At 37.8% G+C, this 20,676-nt stretch overlaps 2 protein-coding genes and 1 long non-coding RNA gene across 7 annotated transcripts in view; 1 reads left to right on the top strand and 2 right to left on the bottom strand.

Annotated features, from left to right (window-relative positions):
* Positions 1 to 639: 639 nt before the first annotated feature.
* On the bottom strand, positions 640 to 5,593 carry bcas2 (BCAS2 pre-mRNA processing factor). Its single transcript, XM_042491766.2, has 7 exons — positions 5,379 to 5,593; positions 4,587 to 4,679; positions 4,424 to 4,494; positions 3,054 to 3,215; positions 2,917 to 2,967; positions 2,752 to 2,832; positions 640 to 2,666 (listed from the first exon to the last, which is right to left on the bottom strand). The coding sequence occupies exons 1-7, from the start codon at positions 5,469 to 5,471 to the stop codon at positions 2,540 to 2,542; spliced, it is 678 nt and encodes a 225-aa protein (XP_042347700.1). The 5' UTR covers positions 5,472 to 5,593; the 3' UTR covers positions 640 to 2,539.
* A 2,827-nt stretch (positions 5,594 to 8,420) lies between these two features.
* trim33 (tripartite motif containing 33) overlaps positions 8,421 to 20,676 on the top strand; it is a 39,212-nt gene continuing 26,956 nt past the window's right edge. Inside the window, exons 1-4 of one of the 5 annotated variants that reach the window (XR_015777566.1) lie at positions 8,421 to 9,044; positions 14,692 to 14,810; positions 17,003 to 17,156; positions 17,525 to 17,657. Coding sequence is in view for 4 of the 5 variants with exons in the window: in XM_088082569.1 (XP_087938695.1) it covers positions 8,468 to 9,044; positions 14,692 to 14,810; positions 17,003 to 17,156; positions 17,525 to 17,657 (983 nt within the window). In the remaining variant the exon portion in view is untranslated. The remainder of the gene's footprint in view (positions 9,045 to 14,691; positions 14,811 to 17,002; positions 17,157 to 17,524; positions 17,658 to 20,676) is intronic. The other 4 variants (XM_088082569.1, XM_088082568.1, XM_088082570.1 and 1 more) reach the window with 4 other exon arrangements.
* Positions 14,961 to 16,812, bottom strand: LOC148188780 (uncharacterized). The gene is made up of 2 exons (XR_015777567.1): positions 16,530 to 16,812; positions 14,961 to 15,251 (listed from the first exon to the last, which is right to left on the bottom strand). It is a non-coding gene; the product is annotated as an uncharacterized LOC148188780 (long non-coding RNA).

Genomic DNA, 20,676 nt, shown 5'->3' with positions numbered 1-20,676 from the left:
GATGTAGGATTCAGAGTAGGGTCGACCAATATTGTTTTTTTAGGGCCGATACGATACTGATTATTAGGAGTTAATGGGACTGATAACTGATATCTGTAACTTACAGGAAAAACAAAAATCTTTGTCAAAATTTAGAATTTGGAATATAACAAACTCCAACACAGAACTTTGTTTAAATGCCTTTGGCAAATGTTTAATCAAAACTGAAACTTTCACCACCAAATACAAGTTCCCTGCAACTTTTTTAGAAAGTGAAGTGAAACTTTAAATTAAAAATGTTTAATTAAAATAGCCACCTGAGGTTTAATAAAGTATTTTTTCCCATGCTGACAATTTCTTTGCACTTTTTAATTAATTTTATTGGTGATCATTAAAATAAAATGCCAAAACCGCATCAACAAAATTCCAATTATTGGCCCAAATAATCAGCCATGCCGATAATCTGTCGACCCCTAAATCACAGGTTATCAGTTTATCATATGCAATAAAGAAACTGTCCTGTTGCATAAAGGCACTGCAGACAGAGCCCCAGTAATAAAACAAGAATAAAAATAACACCGAACAGACAGATTTCAAAAAGTTTCAAACAGAATAGTGGTATCCGATGTGAAAAAAAACTCCAATCCACACATTAGAAAATATATGAAAGATTAATTTTATTCAAACTGTGTAAAAATCACATCAATAAAAGTCAAGGTGGAGCTCACAGAGATAATGTTGTCTTTGACAGAGTTGACAAACTATGTACATTTACCTCTAAACACACCTGTGTCTGTAGACAGCCTCAGAGACTGAAAGCAACAATGCTGGTATAAGTTACACTTTAGAGCAAGATTAGGTCACTTTTGCTGAATAATGTCACTTATGGCATTTATGGAAGACTGTTAAATGCCACTGTAACTGTACAACAAGAACAACATAATCTTACAGCCAGAAAACCCGCTCAGTAATCTCAGGTACACAATTACATCTGAAGTTTGCTAACATTCCCAAGCATTAGCAAGCCGTTAGCTACCAGTCAAGCAAAGATTTGATTTTTTGCTTTTGTATTCAACTTTCTATTTGTTAAAAGATGAATTTCTTCTACAGTTGTTGCAAATCATACATAGTCTTGCTTTAAAGGGATTTTAAAGCAAGACTATTTACTCCCACAAAATACTTTATTTTCAGTTATGTACCTTGTGTTGTGTTACATTTTAATAGGTGAAGAAAACTTTTTTCCTCTGCTAAAAAAGATTCCAAAAACGGAGGGAAGCCATGTTAAGCAACACCAAAACTATATCAAACATCTTTTGCCCAATTCAAACAACTTGTGCAGTATAATCCAAGTCTCATTTATCCAGTCGTGTGCTCAGTGCGTCTCAAACAGACGGCCCTGCATGACCGGCAACTGACCTGAATCTTATCCACGCTCTCCTCAGAGCCAGACTCCACTGACAAAAACAATACTTTTACCTCACTGAACACAGGAGCTGCTAAACAACCGCTGCTTCAATCTGTGGTTTGTTTGAGTCATTGTGTTACTTTGGTAAATCCCAACTAACCAATCAAAACATCAAACTTACACAATAATACAAACTCACTAATCTAAGCAGCAGTGAGCCAGCAGCTCTTGTGTTCAGCAAGATAAAAAGACTGTTTTTGTCAATGGAGTCTGGTATTAAAGTGAGCATCTGTGACTTTTATTTTTAGGGGTTATTTACATCTCCACTATTCTTGCAGGAAATGTTAACTTTTGTTACGATTTGGCCTTTTTGTTTACATGATAGTGATGTTTCGGGGGCGTCATCTTTTAAAACTTCTGTCACCGTGTGAACTGGCAATGTGCGGATCCTGTGAGAACGGCTCTTTACGTGGTGTTCTTCTATGGTGTGTCATTACAAATTTACACGGCTAAATACTGGCCTGGCATGCATACTACAGCACTTTCAGTTGTTTTTGTGCATCCTTGAACAAAGGATTATTCTCTAAATGTTACTTTATTTATAAAACGCAAAGGGAATATTTCAATTTGGCCTTAGTTTCCCGTCAAGAAAGGCTGTCTTTCTGAGTAGCACTGAGCATACGTCGGGATAAATGAGACTTGGATCATAATGCACGAGTTGTGTGAGAGTTTGCGAACATGTTTTGATATAATTTTACTGTCTTTGAACGTGAACCCCTGTGACTTTAATTCATCCACGAATCTCCATTTTTTGGATTCTTGTTCATAGGAGGTTTGCCGGAAAACGTCCTGTGAGGCTTTCTGTGACCTTTTGAAAAAGGTATCGTCAAAGAGCTGCATTACACCACATCCCACCACTGTTTCTTTACAGTAGACTGAGAGGCATAAAACGTGTGTAGTCACTGAGGTTCCTGGACCACTTGTGAATGTCCGAGTTTTTTGATGACGCCGCTGAACACCAGCAGTTTCAAATCTCCTCTATTTGGTTAACTTCCCCTCCTCAGGCTGCTTCTTAGTGCAGTCTGATCAAATGGTCAAATGAAACAAGATGACATGTTCCTGATTGAGGGATCTTTAGTTTGTAGATCAGCTGCCTTAGAAGTCCTGTCGGATGTTCTCCTTGTTCTCGTCCCCCTGCTGCTGTCTGAGCTGAGTTGTCTCATTCTCCAGCTGGACGATGGCCCGCTCGATCTCGTAGTTCTTGCTGACCAGAGACACCCAGCTGTGGAGGGACAGATACAGATGTTACCACAGAGGAAAATCTCGTATTCCCATTTACAGCGATTTAAACTCTTCAAACGACATACTTTGACTCCAGCTCTCGCAGTTTGGCTCCTCCTGCTAACTGATCATTCTTGCGCTGCCAGTTTAAATCTTGTATTTGCTTCCTGTGATGCAAAAAATATAATTGATAAATGTGTTTTTTTTTTCAGTAACACATTTATACAGCACAGATGTTTTAATGATCTGACCTGAATTTCTGAAGTTCCTTCTGTGCCATCTCAATCATGAAGGCCAAGTTACTGAAGGAGGGAGATGAGGTGAGATGTTAGCGTACTTTAATTACACACCAAATTAATGTGAGTGAGGAACGGCTGCTGTCACGTACTCATTGTAGACTTTCCACGCGTTGGTTCCGTACTGCGACATGAGCTCCAGGTTCTCTATGCGGACTGCCTGGTGCTCCAGCTGGGCCATCGAGTTGTTCACACACTCCTGCCATGCTGTGATGTCATTCTTCTGTCCTGATGAGGGGGCTGGCAGCTCATACCTCCACAGGGGGAAAAAAAGCAATTATGAAAAGGTAAGATTTTTATTAAAAATGCTGCATTTAGACCCCTCTCACATGCATTTAAACCTTTGAAACCTGAGCAAATTGGTTTGATTTCCTTTGAAAATTTGATTAAAAAGGCACCGAGCAACTTGGAAAGAGACATTCCACAAAGTGCAAGAAATTAGAAGAAGTTGACAACAAAATGACCTGAAAATTACATTTAAAAAAAAAAGAAACAAAGGGAGAAATTCTAATAAGTTAATGATAATTTTAAAAGTAGGAGAAAAATGTCCAGAAAACTAATTGATAATAATTATAAAATTATTATTATTATTAACAACTATTTTATCTATCTCTATACATGCATACTTATTTATTTTGCTACCCTGTTAATCTTTTTTGTTTTCCCTTTTTGTGTTAGATTTCAGGTAAATTACTTGTAACTGTTTCTCACGTTCTTAAAAGAAATCAGACCTTTTTCTTTTGAAAACATGGAATGAAAGCAAAGAGAAATTTGAGATGAAATGACCCAAAAATTTGCAGGAAAGTGGTAAGAAGTACACACAAAAATGGCAATAAGCACAACAAAAAGAGAAAATAAAGTAAAAAACAAAAACAAACAAGGAAATAACACGGAAAAAGTAAATTAAAAATAATTCAGTAAGATAATTTTTAACAAAATTAGGACAATTATAAATGGCGTTTTCTTGACACATTTCCTGTCTTATTTTTTTTTTTTTTTAATTCTAATCTTCTAACATTTTGTGATTTGCAGGACATAGAAGAAATCAAACCAATTTGCTCTGAGTTCAGAGGATTAAACAATTGTAAAAGGCGTCTCAGAGTGGCACAAGAAAAGTGATGTGGACCCGGGTTTCAAAGGGTTAAAGGATTAAGTTTACTCTTCAAACAGTATTTGGACTTCAAGGCATTCCTGCAGTGAATAACATAGATTAGATTAAAATATATCTACCACTTCAATGCACTCAGTAATGAGTGAGTTATGGCACTGAGGTGCTGAAAGTTTCACTCATTTCTGACTGCATAAATGTAATTACAGTCACTGCTAAACTATGACATGCTGCAGCAGTATTTCTGCATGACTCTGTATAAATTAGGTGCCCGTAGAGAATTTCAGGCCTTTGATTCAGATGCTCTGCTGCTTTAAGTATGAACACAGGCTCCTGCGGTGAGTGAAGGTTTACCTCTTCATGCTCAGGAGATCCATGGGCTGCCGAGCCGCCAGCCGCTCAAATTCATTCCTCATGATTTCTGTCTGTAAGGTGAAAAGGAAGAAGAAATGCAGTTATTTCTGTCACACTGGCTGAAGTTGTGAGGAAGCTTTCAGAGGTCTGAGGAGCTAATCACCTCAAAAGCAGAGAAGTCAGGGGTGGGCAAGTAGCTCAGGTAGTTCTTGGTGGGTCGGTATCTTCTGGTCTCTTCCTCCACCAAAGCTGCAGCCTAGAAGACAAAAAATGTTTTTACACAGAAAAAGCACTGCAGCTGCCAAGAAATTAACTGTTATGGGTCTTTACTATTTATTGAAAATCCACAGCATCCACGAGACAAGTGATTTTTAGATGTTGCAGAACATTTTCAGATAAAATTTCATTGTTATATTTTTTAAAATTTACCAACCATCCAGAATCATAATTAAATATACTTTATTGATCGCCAGGATATTCCGGTTCGTTACAGTCGCTCTGATGCCAGCATAGAAAATTATAGCAAGTAGAAACAATAGACACAGTATGTAAATATTTCAAATAAAGTGTGTAAATATTCTCAGTATGAAAGTGTGAAAACATAAATGTAAAACGCAGAAATAGACAATTGGCACTAATCTGTAAATCTAAATTAGAGTAGGAATAATGAGCCGAGTGTGTAAAATTTAAACTATAGGCTTCCGTAGACTGTAGCTACAATCACAACCCCAGGAAGTTACGGGATAACTAACGTTAAATGTAAACACTGACCCAACTAAAATGGACATGCTAAACATTAGCATGGCTAAACTGTTGCTACCATACATGCTGTAGTTCCTAGCTGCCAAGTGTCTCTTTAAAATGTTTCCAAATGTTCACAATGTGCCTTGTCCATCCAGGTTTAGCCGGTTTAGCATGGCAGCTAACACGCTGCGACTACTCTCAGTTTACTCACCGCTTCTCTGACACCTGCTGCATCGTAACCTTGGTCAAAGTACGGCAAAGCGTCGACAAACACTTCACCAGCTACTGAAGCCGTCCCGGCCATTTTTAATCAGTCTGTATTGTTGAAATGGTTTGATTTTTGCCTTTCTTAGCTAAATAAAAAACTCTCCCGCTAGCTTACAATGAGCACTTCCGGTCTCGACCTTCAAAATAAAACTCAACTACCGCGGCCGTAAGATTTTGTTTGTGACATCTAGTGGAGTGGAGTGGAACTGCTGCTTGATGACGCCAAACTACTTGAGATTAGTGTTAAACCAGAATAGAAATGGATGTAGGCATGTGTTTTTGCTTTGTTTTGTTTTGCTTTTTATTACCTGTAGACAAAAAATTGAAGCATTAAAACGCCTCTTTGTTTGATATTGTACATCTACAAATCAGGAGGTCCCTGCTGAAAAAACAGACACACCATCAAAAGATGGTTTAGCTGGTTGACCAGCTTGTTTGACAAGCATAAGGCATTTTTTGCATAGTCTTTGCTGGTTTAGCTGGTTATACCAGCTTGCGCTGGTCTCTCTGGCTGGTTTATCTGTGGCTGGCATGTCAGCACCTTCAACATGCTTTTCATGCTTTCCTTGAGAATAGTTCAACCCAACACGTAAACCAGTGATATTTAGCAGACACACAGACAAAAAGATTTTTTGGACTGCTAACAAAGCAGCATCAGTTCAAATGGCTCTAAAATCTGTAAGTCACTTTTCGAAAGTACAAATATAAAATATCCTCTTCTACATTAAAAGGGTCCCTTTTAATGCTATGTGGCAAGCTTTTTATTTAATATTTGGAGAAAACAACAGTGGGAATGCCATTTGATGATTTTTGCCATCAACTGATCGTAGACTTTGATTTAGTAGTGGGTGAGTTGTGTGTTTTGTTTTGTTATTGCTTTTTTGCTTGTTTGTTTTCCTTTTTTCTTCCTTGTCTTATTTTTCTTTTTATTTTATTTTTTGTAATTTAAAACATTCTGAAGAAGAGGAGTGTTTGTTCTAGTTATGTTAATGCACTAATCTTACTCATTCTGCATTTGTGTATTTATCAATAATTTCCTTGTTTGTGTATATTTGCTAACAGTCTGTGCAAACTGCCCCCTCTCATTGAAATGCTTTAACACAAAAGGGTCCCTAGAAAAGCTAACATAGACCTGTTATGTATAAATGATCTATCAATATTGAATGAATTACACAAGAGCTTGCCACATGAGCACCATGTCCTTGTCTGTCAGGCATCCTCTTCTCCATGCATTCTTGCAGAAGCATGCACTAAACGGTAGACAGTCATGCTTTTAAAGACAGCTTTTAAAGATATATTGAGAAAAGAACAATCTGGTGAAGAGGAGCCAAAAAGAAACAAGTTTTTGACATTTTGTCAAACTGGTCACAAGAGTTTGTACTGCATACATCCTTGAGCACCGCGCCATTGTTGACATCACTACAGAAACTGCAGAGTCAGCGATGAACCACAGCACCAGGGTACCATTTAGAATAAGGCCAATATTTACTTCAGCCTGTATGCTACACTCTCCTTCTCAGCAAGTCAGTTTTCATTAAGCTAATCCATGCTGCTCTGATTGGCTGCAGTGTGTTTTTTACTGTCAGCAGTCTCTTGAACTTTGTTCAGCCGTTTGACTTTTTCACTCTTTTTCTGTTGCAGGTGTGCTAATGCAATCACAGCTCACACCAGCTTCAAACTACAAAGTTGTTTTAGCTGATGCGAAGATATACTCTGTTTATTCATAAACTTTCTGCATTTGATCTAAATTAGTTTTGATTTATAATTACGTTTAAATACACGCTCATGCTGTAATTTAATAGCAGGTGATGTAATTGCTGACAAAAATTAAGCCCAGATGCAGGCCAGCTGTGCTAATTACACACGCGCAAACACACAAACACACACACACACACACACACACACACACACACACACACACACACACACACACACACACACATACACACACACACACAAGCCCCTCCCTCAGTCTCTAGCTCTCTCTCTCTTTCCTTGTGATGTAAGGATAGGACACATTTTCCAGAGAGCAATACATTGTATCTTAACAGTATTTAAAATGTGCTGCATTTCCAATGCAAGTATGAAAAGTCAGATATTCTTAACAACATTACATACACTATAGTGCAACATACACAATAAACACTTATATTATTACTACAGTACATAGTGAAATATGGTGAGTAACCAAGTTGTTTCAAAAAACTTTCAATATAAAAGAATACGTAAAAGACATAACTTAATTCACTGATACCAATATAATAATACCTTATTTATACAGTGACACAAACATTTTGTGAAAAACATTTTGATAAAGTAACTATTTGTATGGGTTATTTAGAATCAGAAAAAATCAAACAAAAGAATCATATCAATCAATCATAATAATAAATCAATAATACAATCATAATAGAAAAGATTATTCTGGTCATTTATTTTACTTTTTATTTAACATTTATTTAACCAGAAAAACCTCTTGGTCAAGACAGGCAGTGACAAAAGTTACAAACTGACAACATGGAACAAAATACAAAATCAAAATGTACAACTCCAAGCAACAACAAAAAAAGGGGGGGAATAATGTCTGGAAAATAGTATTAATTATTAATATAATTACCTAAGAATATATACATATTGTCTTTATTTAATTTTATGTTGTTATTTTTAGGCACTTATTGGGTCATTTTTCTCTGTTTTCTTTCTCTCTCTCGCTCTCTCCCTTTTTCTCTTATTTCCAGGTAATTTTCCTTTAATTGTTTACAACTTTTTTGGCGGATGTTCGGGCCATGTCTTGTTAAGTTGCTCATTTCCTTCTACCTATAATTTTGAAAGTAATCAAACCAATTGACTCGTGTTGTAAAGGGTAACATCTAAAAAGATAGATACTTACCAGTATCATAAAATTTCTCATAAAAACAAGAAAACAACAAAGTCAGCTCTTGAGGTCTTGGGCGACGTCATGACGTAATGATGTAACGTAATAGTGGCTCGAACACTTACGCAGGACGTGCAGCGGTTCAAAGAGGAAGGAAGATGGCGGATAACAAAGGCGAGGAGGATATGGAACCGTCTGCTAAAACAGACTCAGTGCCTTCAGCGCAGGATAACGAGCAGCCAGAGACGAAAGTCGACAATGCGGTAATTGTCGTAGAAGCGAATACAAAAGGCGGCGACGAACCAGTGCCCCAAGATAACGCTAACGAGGCACCAACACCCACCAGCGACGGCGGAGACATTAGCAGCGGCGGGGCTTCTGTAGCGGGAGGGGAAGCCAACGGTAGCGCTAGCAACGCCGTCAGCCCGGCTACGACCAGCAACACCAATGCAGAGCCGACGGCGGCTGAAACCCTGACCGCCGGGGATGCTGCTGTCGGCGGACTGACCACTGAAATGTCCCCCCCTCCTACCGCTCCAGCCGCCACACCGGTATCTGCTCCCATTAATTTTTTGGATACGTGCGCAGTGTGTAAACAAAGTCTTCAGAGCCGAGACTGTGAACCCAAACTTCTCCCTTGTCTGCACTCCTTTTGCCTAAAATGTATTCCGCAACCAGATAGACAGATAAGCGTACAGGTGCCTGGACCACACGGGCAAACTGACACACACATAGGTGAGTGTTTTTTATTTTTTTACGAGCAAGTAGCCATATCTACCTGCGAACAGCCCTTTGCTCTGTCATCTGATGTTAACCGAGATTAACTGTCAAAAGTTAAGCCGTTAAAGAGGAAACGTTCAACTTAATTTATTGGCGGTGAGAATTGAGTTACGGATACCTGGGAGGATGGTTACCGGTCGGGGAATTGAATGTCAGGCTATTGCATTGCACAGGAGAAGGTGGCTGGTTTGACCGTGGTTTGATATACTTCCATCTTTCACGGGAAGCTATCATTGGTCCAACCGTTCATCACTTCTTCCACCATGATTATACTAATGTCGATGCAAATTCATAAAAATGCACTGCATATATTGAATGAGCAGCAACTTGCCATAGCAACCAGATGGAATCTTCATAGCAGCTGCTGATTTCAATCAACTCATCCTTCAGTTCCAAAGATGTAGCAGGATCAAGGACATATGTAATTTCAAAAAGTCAGTATATTTTTTTTGAAAAAAAGTCACAGTATAGTATGTCAAAAGAAATCATAATACAATATGTTGAAAATTAATAATAGTATAGTATGTCATAAAAAAGAAAAATGAAAGAAAAGTTGTATAGTATGTTGGAGAAAATGAAAAAAGTCATAGTATAGTATGTCGTAAAAAAAAAGTCCTAATATATTATGTAATTTTTAAAAAACGTCATAGTAAAGTATTTTGTAAAATATGAAAAGTCATTGTATAATATGTTGGAAAAGTCATAATATGCTGTAAAAAGTAACAAAAAAGTCATTGTTAAATATGTCTTAAAAGTCATAGTATAGTACATTGAAAAAAAGGTTATAGCATAGTATGTCGAAAACAATGAAAAAAAAATCTATTTCTGTGAACGAATCATTGATGTGCTGGGGCTTTGTCATACTTGCCACTGTCAATCACAGGGAGATATTATAATTTGACATATTTCTAATGCTTCTGGCATGCCACATCTCCCAGGGTTAAGCTATATATTCCCCACCCTTCAGAATGTTTTGTCATTATACTTTAATGAGGACTTTTAATACTTGTCTTTAGATAAGGTTGTGCAATATTGCTAAAATCATCTATCATGTAATTTTTCTTAACAAATACCTTGCAATGATATTGTAGGGTTGATTATTTGTTATGGGTGGGCCAATATGGTATAGTATGGCAGTCAGGGTTGAGAATGAGCTGTTTTGCCACAGTGGCCAGTGGATTCCAAAATTTACCAGTCCCTCAATAGATTACTGTGGTTTTTCGGCTGGTGGGTGAAGCAAATGAAGTAGCCACTTTGTAATTTTCGCAGCATTTGGATGGTGGCTGGTGCGAATTGCAAGCCCTACTGTCACTATTCTTGTATGGGGACTTCATTTAGTAACACCAATGCCATGTATCAGTTATTTTTTATATAAATAAAATAATATAATGAACTGCTTTTCAGTTAACTAGATACATTTTAATAATAAATAAAACTGACAAGATGAGAAGTGAGACTAAAGACTGAAAACTTCATATAAGATGAAACATTGAAGTTTTCCGTTGGGGACATTTTTTTTTTGGTTGAAAAAAGGTAATAAATCGCAGTATATTTTGTCACGGTACTCAGTATATAGAAAAAAACATATGCAGAGATCCACATTGTGGGACTAATAAAGGATTATCTTATCTTAACACATTTAACTAGCAATAACGTTGTATGTGGTTTAAGTATCATGACACCCCTACTATTTGTGTTTTCCCAAAATACTCTTACCACAGTAAGATTTCAGGTAAATGATCATCAGTAATGTTAATATATTGACTAATTGATTGAAGGCAAATAACACAACTACTAGAACAGTCTGGAAAATGCAGAAAATTACATCACTTTATCATAATGCAACCTTTAAAACCAGGAAAAGACAACAATTACAATATTACAATATCAAAGTCTTAGACTATATATAGTCTCATATCACAATATCAATATAATATCAATATTTTGCCCAGCCATAAGACATAAACATGAATCAGTGTTGATTAAACACTGTGTGGGCTACTAGCCAAACTGATGATGCAATACTACATATTCAATAACAATGAGTAACAGTGAGACATTCTCTAGTGAAGAGACAGACTGCAGTAGATATAATGATAATAATGATAATAATAATAATAATAAGACAACATTGTCAATAAATACTTAATGTGCAAAAGTATTGCATTTGATTCCTAGAAATCGAAATGTAACATGCATACAGCATGTTATTGGTATGTTAAGGTATGATAAGTTGTTATCTAAATGGTATGTATCAAAATACTGTGGGACATCACTCTACTATTTTTTCTTTATTATGACGTCCTTTCTCATAATGATGAGATCTTTTCTTGTAATTATGAGTTCCAGATTTCCTAATTATGCAATTTATTTCTTGAATAGTGAGATAGTGACAGAACTATGGGATATGAAAGCCCTAATTACAAGTTCTCCAAATTTTCTTACCCCTGTGAATGATATGCAGTACAATTTCTAATGCCATGCAGGTGCATACACAAACTTGTAAAACTGTGTTGACCTTTCTGCTTTAAAAACATGCACACATCTTTCATCTGCCTTATACACGGCATGATGTCGATACATTTTTGGAAAGTTGATTGTCATATACCTGGCAAAAAAACCCTAGAGTCATCAGACAACAGTTCACCTTGTGTAACAAAAGGCTTCACTCTTAGAACAGACTTAAGCAAAACTGTAGTTTTTGCATGGTTTTCACTTCCCCTCAGTGAACAAAGACTAGGTTGAAAAGCCATATTCACTCCTCAGGAGTAGAATTTCTTCCATTTTGTTCTGTTCAATAGATAATCATCCACATATCCTGTTTTGAAAGCAGACTTTAGCAAATTAAACCTCAGCCTTTGCTGCCATCAGCTGACATCTTGTAGAGTAACTCAACTAATAATACACTGACAGGTGTCTGGACTCATTTCAAGTTTACTTGAACCTCTACACAAAAATAATTTTATTACATTGCTGGACCAGAAAATATAACCACTCAGTATACTCAACATTAATGTGAAACAGATTGACGGAGCACGGTGTCATATTTCGAGTTCAACTAAGGGACTCTTACAAGTGTCTCATGGTGACATCTCATATTACTCTTTATTCTCCAGTTTATAGCTTTGTGTGTTGAGTTTTACCTTTCAACAGTACCTGCCACCATGCTATAATTTTATAAGTCTCGGTCTCAGTGAGAGAGTTTTACCATCACGTGGTCTGAAGGCTGTTTTTCAGGAATTACATTAGTATTGGTTTCAGCAGAGGTTTAGAATCACATGATCTGAGTTATATTTATAGAACTGCCCATCACCGCAACAGATTGCTTTTGAGTAAAAAATTAAGTATATTCTGTTTTTTGTGTGTGTGTGTGTGTGTGGGGGGGGGGGGGGGTCTATTTATGTAGATGATGTGATTAATGTGATCTCACTCACTCCTACAATCTAAAATTTACATGGGAAAATGTTTTCACTGTTCCTTTGGCGACAGTTTTTGGTGAGGCTCAGTCATACTCTGGCTGGAGTTTTGAATGGTGAGGTCTCCCAGTTAACATAATAATGAACTAACAGCACCTGACCCAGTCTCTCCACTATACTTCCTTCAGTTTGTAAAAGCTCTTTGAAAATTATTACATGACCACTTCTACCTTTGCAGTTAAATCTTATCCCCCCCAAAAAAGTCAGTGACTAGATTTATATCACTGATTTACATGACTGCACTTAAAGGATTACAAATTATGTCATCCTGCCCTGGTCATAAGACTTAGCCAGGCTACTCATTGATAAAATTAAACCTGGTCAGATGAAAGCATGGATAATGAGTTAGTTTGGGAATACTTTACACAGTAGACGATCTGTTAAAGTGCATGTTATGTAAAGTTGTGTAAATAAAATAGGAAAATTTTCAGAGCCAGGAGAAAATGCTGATTTCAGAAACATGGTTTCCTCCTTGGACAGATTCATTTATTCATAAATTCATCAATTTCTACTTCAATCTCGGCTGTAATCGTTGGTAGTGGCTTGTAATGTGACATGTTTTTTAGGGTCCCGCTAATGTAGGCCTTGGAATATCCAGAAGTACCTGTCAGGTGTGTGTGAAGAATACTTTATCGGAATCTAAATGTGCATTATCCTGCACAATACAATAGTCTTCCTTTCCGGCATAGTGTCAGTCATTGTTTTGTTGTAAAAATATGATGCAAAGATGATTAATATGACTAAGATCTAAATTACTCTCTGCAGGACCAAAATTGCTGTCTCATATTATAAATAAATTGTGGCAGGTTTCAGCAGAGCCAGATCTAATTTGCGGTTTCCATGTTGTTGTGATAAAGTAAACACTGACACCAAGCAGAGTTGAAATGTGATGATATCAGTCACTTCCACAAGATAAGCGATGTCCTCTGAGATTTGTCTTTAACAGTATTTGTGGGAGATTTGGTATCATCTTGACCTCAATGTCGGCCTTGGCAGGGGCTCGCTGACTCTAGTATTTCACTTTTACTAGGAAACCCAGCACTTTGGTTAATATTTGGCAAAGCAATAGGCCGAGTTGTTCAAACTGACCTGTTATTGGGGTTTAATATGCTATTATAGTCTTGTTTTGCCCTCATTTTTTCAGGAGAGGGGGCTACTTTTGATAAATGTAGGTTAACACAACCCCAGTCCTGTTTTAAATGTGTGTGTGTTGATTGGTCGGGGGGTACAGAGGTGGAGCTGAGCGTGGACTGCTCCAGTTCAAAGTGACAGCTGTGTGGTACATTTGTTTTTTTACATGGGGGGGGGGGGGGCTCCACCACACAGTCCCAGTCCAGCTGCTTTCACAACCAATCACTCAGAGTCCCATGCAGCTGGAGCTTATACAAACCGGCTGTGTGCTGCTCAAGCCAGTGTAGACCGGCTCAAACCGGCTTTAACCGGTTTTTACCTCAGCTGGCTGGTGAGGGGGGAGTTTATGGGTTTATGAGGTAGAGGAGGGATGACATATTATGCTGACTCAATTTAAAACATTTATGTGAAGTTTAATATCGTGCATAATATCAGACTCCAGAAAATAAGTGGCAAAGTTAATGCGCTGAACTAATTACTTGTTGGGGTGCATGATTATAGCAGTAATTCAACTAATTCCATTAACGATGCCAACTAAAGTGATTAAGTGCAACAGTCCTCGTTGTTTGCCCAAATTGCGCATGTGATTTAACATTCTAATAAAAATGCCAAGGATGACGAGATTGAATCTTCTGGAGACAAGCGCTAAATCAATTAGCACCCATGAATAGGCAGCGGGTGTCCCACAGTGCCAAGAATTTTTAATAACAACAGGAATTTACCTAAAGGAAATTATGGAAATAAGTAGAAAGTATGCTGAGAGCTGTTATTAATCCTCTTTTGTTTGAAGCAGGACTATTCTTAGCCCAGAGTTAAGGGGGTCCTCAGGTAATAGCTTTTATAGGGGTTTGTCCTTGATGGTCACTGCTTCTTTGGCCTTGATTTTTCCTCAAAGATTGGTCATCAATGAATTACCATTAAGCACTGAATGTGCAGCCCACTGATCTCATTTGACGTCTGTCTCCTCTCATTTTCTGTTTCTTTTCTGTCCTCAGTGAATGTTATGCGCTGCTCAGTGTGCCACCAGGAGTACAAACAAAGTGATATTATTGACAACTACTTTGTCAAAGATACCACAGAGGCCACCAGCACGTCTGATGAAAAGGCTGCACAGGTATGTTGAGACAGTTTAACCCGTGGCCATGTTATTTTCACGTGTGTGTGTCTGCATCTGTGTTTTACTATGTGGTAGGGATCGACCGATATGGATTTTCAGGGCCGATACGATACCGATTATTAATAACCAAGCGAAACCGATAGCCGATATGTATAACCGATATTTATTTGCAGTAAAAATGAAAATTTTGGTGTCAAAATTTACAGAAACACACCTGGGATTAGAATGAATACAGTATACTGTTTGTTTACACTGAAAAAAATGGCCTTAACTTTTTGTAAAATAACATGAACACATAATTAACATAATAACATGAACACATAATCTTAATTGAAATGCCTATTAAAACAAAAAGTGCAGGGGCCTTCTAGTAGCTGGGGTTGGCTGTGTGAAATACTGCCATACTGTACTTTTCACCCGCTTCTTTGATCCATCCATCTGTAATGAGGATTTAGAGAAAGAGAGACAAAAAAAAGAGTGAGAATTAAAAAAGAGAAAATATATATTCATTTATTAGAGCAAAACTGTCTGTTAAACTTCTACTACACTACATAATATTCTTAATGATAGCCTACATTAATAACATTTAATTAATGATGTTTTAAGTGCTCTCCCTCTCAAGTAGGATACATCTGATCCAGCCTGATTAAGACCAAACAATAAGGAGGGTGGCCAGAACCTTGGATCACTACATTCATTTTATAGATATAATAGTTACTTTTCAGATTAAAATTTTACATAAAACAGCATGAGTAAATAAAGACACAACTTTCAGTGCTCACCAGAGTTTTTCACTTATAGTTCCTTATTTATTATTATATTTATTTATTTAGAGAAATGAATTCATATTCAGAATCTCAGAACATTAAATGTACACTATTGTGCTTAGAAGTGTATGTCATATTACATAAGAATAAGGCACTTGGCAATTGTAAATGCAAACAATAAAGGCTACTTTACACACGTGGGTTCTAGACGCGATGGTAAATTTATTGATTGAAAAAACTCGACGTGTGTTCTCTGCTTGACTCATTGAAATGGCCCATCATTTCCCTGGACTTTACGAGTGACCGGCAAAAAGACGAATATTTAACATCTATTCTGTGTGATCATTGTGTAGTGACAGCATGAGCGCTGACGGAGAGGCGACTATAAACAAACAAGGACACGTTAGCGTGTGGTGTTAAACTTATAGGCTATAATCGCCTCGGGTGTTGTTTATTGACAAACCAGGAGCCGCCCCACGGGCTGAGACACGGTAGGAGATTAATTATTCCCACAAAGTAATGATAACCGTAAGTGTCTCCTATTATTATTGTGCGTCTGGCCCCAGCTCTAAAGCAGCTGGTCGTGTCAATTATAATGTAGCGGTGAGCCATCATTAAATAGCCTACCCCATGTTGAAGTTGTGAAAAGTTTAATCTCAATAGCCAAACTGCAGGTTTTCCTCCCTTATACTTGCTACAGCCTACCTATGTCATATTTTTATTTAATTAAGCAAGGGACTTCAGGTCATCTTCACTCACATCTTTTTTTTTTTTTTTGTCGTGAGTGATGCTAGTCCTATCTTGCAAAGTCGTATGCTTGATGTGACTAGACAAGTAGGTTGGTGAAATGTCGACTCTGGGCCTGCATGTTATCACTAATATTGATCAAGGTTGTGGTATTTTTAAAATCATCCTAAAGGGCTTTGAAACTTCGACTGACACTGCTTACCTTTTCTGCTGGATCAGCCACCGAAGCAGTCCTCTGTTTCTCCTCTGTGTCTGTGGCACTGCATGTAGAGGCTTCAGTGTTGATTGATTGGCTGTCACTGGCTCACTTGTGCCAAGTAGCCAATCAGTGAGGGATGTGGGCGGGACATTGTTACACAACCAAGAGAGTGGTGACTTCAGGCAGAGACGGCTGCATCAGAGCCGAAGGAGCGCATTTTAAAATACATTAATTAATTTTATCGGTTATCAGTGAAAAAAACGGCCGATGCCGATGATCGCAAAAATGCCGAATATCGGACGATATTATCGGCCAAGCCGATAATTGGTCGATCCCTACTATGTGGTATCCTACTATTTGGAGGTGTGCCTGCTCCAGCCAGCATTACTTCCTGTTTTGTGGTTAACATCCTTTGTCCAAACTGTAGTGATTTTGAAAGACCAGTTCTTTTATCTTATTGGTGTGATCTTCTCAAGGTGTGCACAAGCTGCGAGGACAACGCAGGAACCATTGGCTTTTGCGTGGAGTGCGGAGAATGGCTTTGTAAGACCTGCGTGGAGGCACACCAGAGGGTCAAAATTACTAAGGACCACAAGATCCGCACCAAAGAGGATGCTGACGCTGCCTCCGGTAAGATGGCCTACCCTCCCTATGAAGGGCCGACGGGTGTTTAGAGAAGCTAAAACTGCGAAATCCTAAATAAGCCCAGCCCCAGATGAAGCACAGTGAGTGTGCTGCTGATAGGGTGTTGCCATAGCAACAGTGCTGCAGAGTCTGGTACCTCTAGCTTGGGGACTATACGCCCTAAAGCTCTGACCAGAGTTTTCTCAGGCCTTTTCTGTCAGTTTGCAAACCTGAACTGGCTTTGAAATAACTTGTTTTTGCAGTTCTGTTTTGTCTTTTTTTAATTTATATCCTTTATTCACCAGTTCCTATGATTATTTTGCCTCTTTATTGGTCTCCTCAACAGTGGTGTCTTTTCTTTTGTGTGTCCACAGAGTCTGTTGGTGCATCAGGACAGAGGCCTGTTTTCTGTCCCATCCACAAGCAGGAGCCACTGAAGCTTTTCTGTGAGACCTGTGACACTCTGACCTGTAGGGACTGCCAGCTGCTGGAGCACAAGGAGCACAGGTAGCCCAACATCGAACACATCCCACACATCTAATCTGATACACATGGACTGTTGTTCTCCTGTCTCTTAGCTCATTTAATTGGTATGTTGCCTGCAATGCTGCAACAGTCAATACTTTGTAACAGTGGACATGTTTGTGCATGTCAAGTTTGTGTGTTGGTTGTGTACTCCCCTTGCATGTTTTAGAGATTAACTTGTCTTTAAATGTTCTTTACATTACAGGCATAGTTATTGTCTGCCCTGCAGGCAGCCATTTTTGTTTCTGTTAATTTTCAGTACATTATAAAAATACGCTGCAAATGCACACCAAATATTATACCAACCCAACCTTTAGGTTTCAAGATCTGTTGGTTTTAAAAAGGGGTCGTACGATATTGCTTTTTAAGCGCCAGTACCGATTATTAGTAGTTATTGAGACCAATAACCAATATTTGGAACTGATATGTATTAACAATAAAAATGAAAATCTTTCTGTCAATATTTAGAATTTGGAATATAACAAACTCCAACACAAAAAAAATTTGAATGAAACATGAATAAAGAAAAATAGCTCCCTGGGGTTTTACAAAGTAAAAGTTCCTTCCATGCTGACATTTTCTTTACACTATTAATAAGTGTACTAACTATTAATTATTTTTATCAGCTATCATTGAAGTAAAATGCTGATACAAATAATCGTCAAAATGCGAAATATTGGCCCCAATATTCTGCCAGGCTGGTAATACGTTGAGATCTAGTTTTAAATGGACATCTCTATAAACCAGTCACATTAGAGGTAATACCAGGGTTTGCACAAGTAGCGCTACTACTTGAAATTCAAATGAGCCAAATAATGCTGTCAGAAATGACCAATTGACCAAAGTTTTGGGCATCGGGTCATTATAATTATGCTAAATTGCTACCAATAAGATATCGCTCAGCTTTTTTTTTTTTGTTTTTTTTTTTTTTTTGTTTAATTCTGATGTTTCCGCGACAGGCCTTTGTTGACATGGCTAAACTTAACATGACTTTGCTGACTCTTCAGTGGAGCTGTCATAGCTCTACTGAAAACTGAAATGATAACTTAAGTTCTAGTTGCATTGTTTCATTGCGCTACAGGATAATTTGTAATGGGGTGAGATTCTCTGTAATGTAAGGCAAGTGTGGCAGGGTGTCTCCCTTTCATCTCTGTCATGTGCAAGCAGTTAGTAGGTGTGGGGCAGGCAGCAGGGCACGGTTGGCAGAGTTGATTTGTAGTGGGTTTCTTTGGTTACATTGATGCTCTCACTCTGAAACTTTATCTGGTGTAAAGCTTTAAAAAGGACAAGAAAATGGTACATTATAGCTGAATAAGCATCATAGCTGTTATGCCATTCAAATGTTTCGTTGAGGCACTTACAGTTATGCTTAAAAGAGCGTGATCATTAACCCTTAATTGAAAAGAGAAACATTAATTACATTAATAATGCAAGTTTAATTGAAAAAGAAAATCAATTTCCTTTCTAAGTCATTGAAAATGAAAAATAGAGCTTGAAAAGTGAATGACAAGTCCTCAAATTTCATTTTATAACATATTTATGAACCCAGCAAAACAAAGACAACAGTGAATGTAGTTCTGTCTGAATCATAAAAAAAATCATACTGTACAATACCATAAAAAAGTCATACTATAGTGTGTACGCAATATCATTTAAAAGTCAAAGTATAGTATGCTGTCCAAAATGTGAGTACCTCAGTATCAATAAATGTCTCTGTGGGCTTAACCAGAGCACATCGACAACAGTTCCCTACCCAGCTGACACAATGTGTTAACATGAGGGGAAAATGGTTACAAGAAATCTTCCCCATGATATGTCTGTGGCATTTATAATAAAAGCCCACAAAGCTGATCAGTTACAACAAATATAATTGACACAAATGTGAGAAAAATCTAATATTAGGTTCAGGAATGGAAAAAAATGTTTTGGCATTATTCACAAATGCATTTGTTAAACCGGATAAGGAGCACAGGGACTCAGCTGGAGTTTTCAGCAGGTGTATTGTCAGGCTCACTGTTCCAGCAGCAAAATCTATATTAAGACAATATCAAATCTTCAGCCTCATGTTGGTTTCCCACAAAGCCACTGGTAGATGATACCAGTTTGAAGTCCTTGTGGTTCGAAGCTATGCTGCATTGTCATTTTGGTTATCAAATTAGTTATGATTTTTCGAGTCTAAATAAAGAGAGTAATAATCAGGGTATGCTTTACATGTTGCGTGGTGAATGGAAGCTCCCACCTGGTAGGACAGAAACTGAACTTGGCTCTTTTCCACCACAAAGCAAAGGAAAGAAATCTCTGCTCAGATTCACACAAATCTTCAAAAGTTGACAGCAAGAGACTGATGCATTCATGTCTTACCAATGAAAAAAATGCAAACAAAAGCAATTGACAGTGTCTCTGTTGCCCCGTTATTTTTATTTTTGAAATTTCAATGAGAGCTATATGCCTCCACACAAACCATAGCCAGAGGCTTTATGTTTTCAGGTTGCCCCATTCTCTTGAATGTAAATTCTCAAGAAAACCTGAAGTAAATTTCTTTTGATTTGCCACAAACATCCACTTGGACTCAACGATGAACTGATCACATCTTGGTGGTCAAAGGTCAATGTCACTGTGACCATGAGTTCGTCAATCCCTGGGAATGAGATATCTTAAGAGTATCTTGAGAGAGTTTTTGTCAAATTCACACAAACGTCTACTTGGACTCAAGAATTAACTGATTAGAATTTGGTGGAAGATTTCATACACATTTTTTTGGACAAAACTTCACTCAAATGTGGCACGTGACATCATAATGTTCTGCAAAATCACTTTTCTGGCCATTATTTAGCATCATAACTCAGGAACAGAATAGAAGACATTTGGTCAGATTCTGAGTTGGTGACACTGGTCTTGGGTGTCAACCTTGAGACTGTGCTGATTGCACAGATCTTCTGTGCTGCCATGGGGAAGATGTGTGTGAAACATCTGCATTTTCACAGACTGACTGACTGGTTTT

This window comes from Plectropomus leopardus, chromosome 9 (genome assembly GCF_026936395.1).
Source record: "Plectropomus leopardus strain MGB_pleo_1.0 chromosome 9, ASM2693639v1, whole genome shotgun sequence".
In the NCBI taxonomy this organism is placed as follows: domain Eukaryota; kingdom Metazoa; phylum Chordata; class Actinopteri; order Perciformes; family Serranidae; genus Plectropomus; species Plectropomus leopardus.
The sequence above is the reverse complement of the archived record's forward strand: the minus strand, read 5'-3'. Positions and strand labels throughout refer to the sequence as shown.

Excerpts from the sequence above, each read along its gene's own strand:
- bcas2 (XM_042491766.2), bottom strand. The coding sequence starts at position 5,471 with ATGGCCGGGACGGCTTCAGTAGCTGGTGAAGTGTTTGTCGACGCTTTG. Across the intron at positions 4,495-4,586 it reads CTGACTTCTCTGCTTTTGAG|ACAGAAATCATGAGGAATGA; the intron begins GTGATTAGCTCC and ends TTCACCTTACAG. Across the intron at positions 2,968-3,053 it reads GCGTGGAAAGTCTACAATGA|TAACTTGGCCTTCATGATTG; the intron begins GTACGTGACAGC and ends TCCCTCCTTCAG.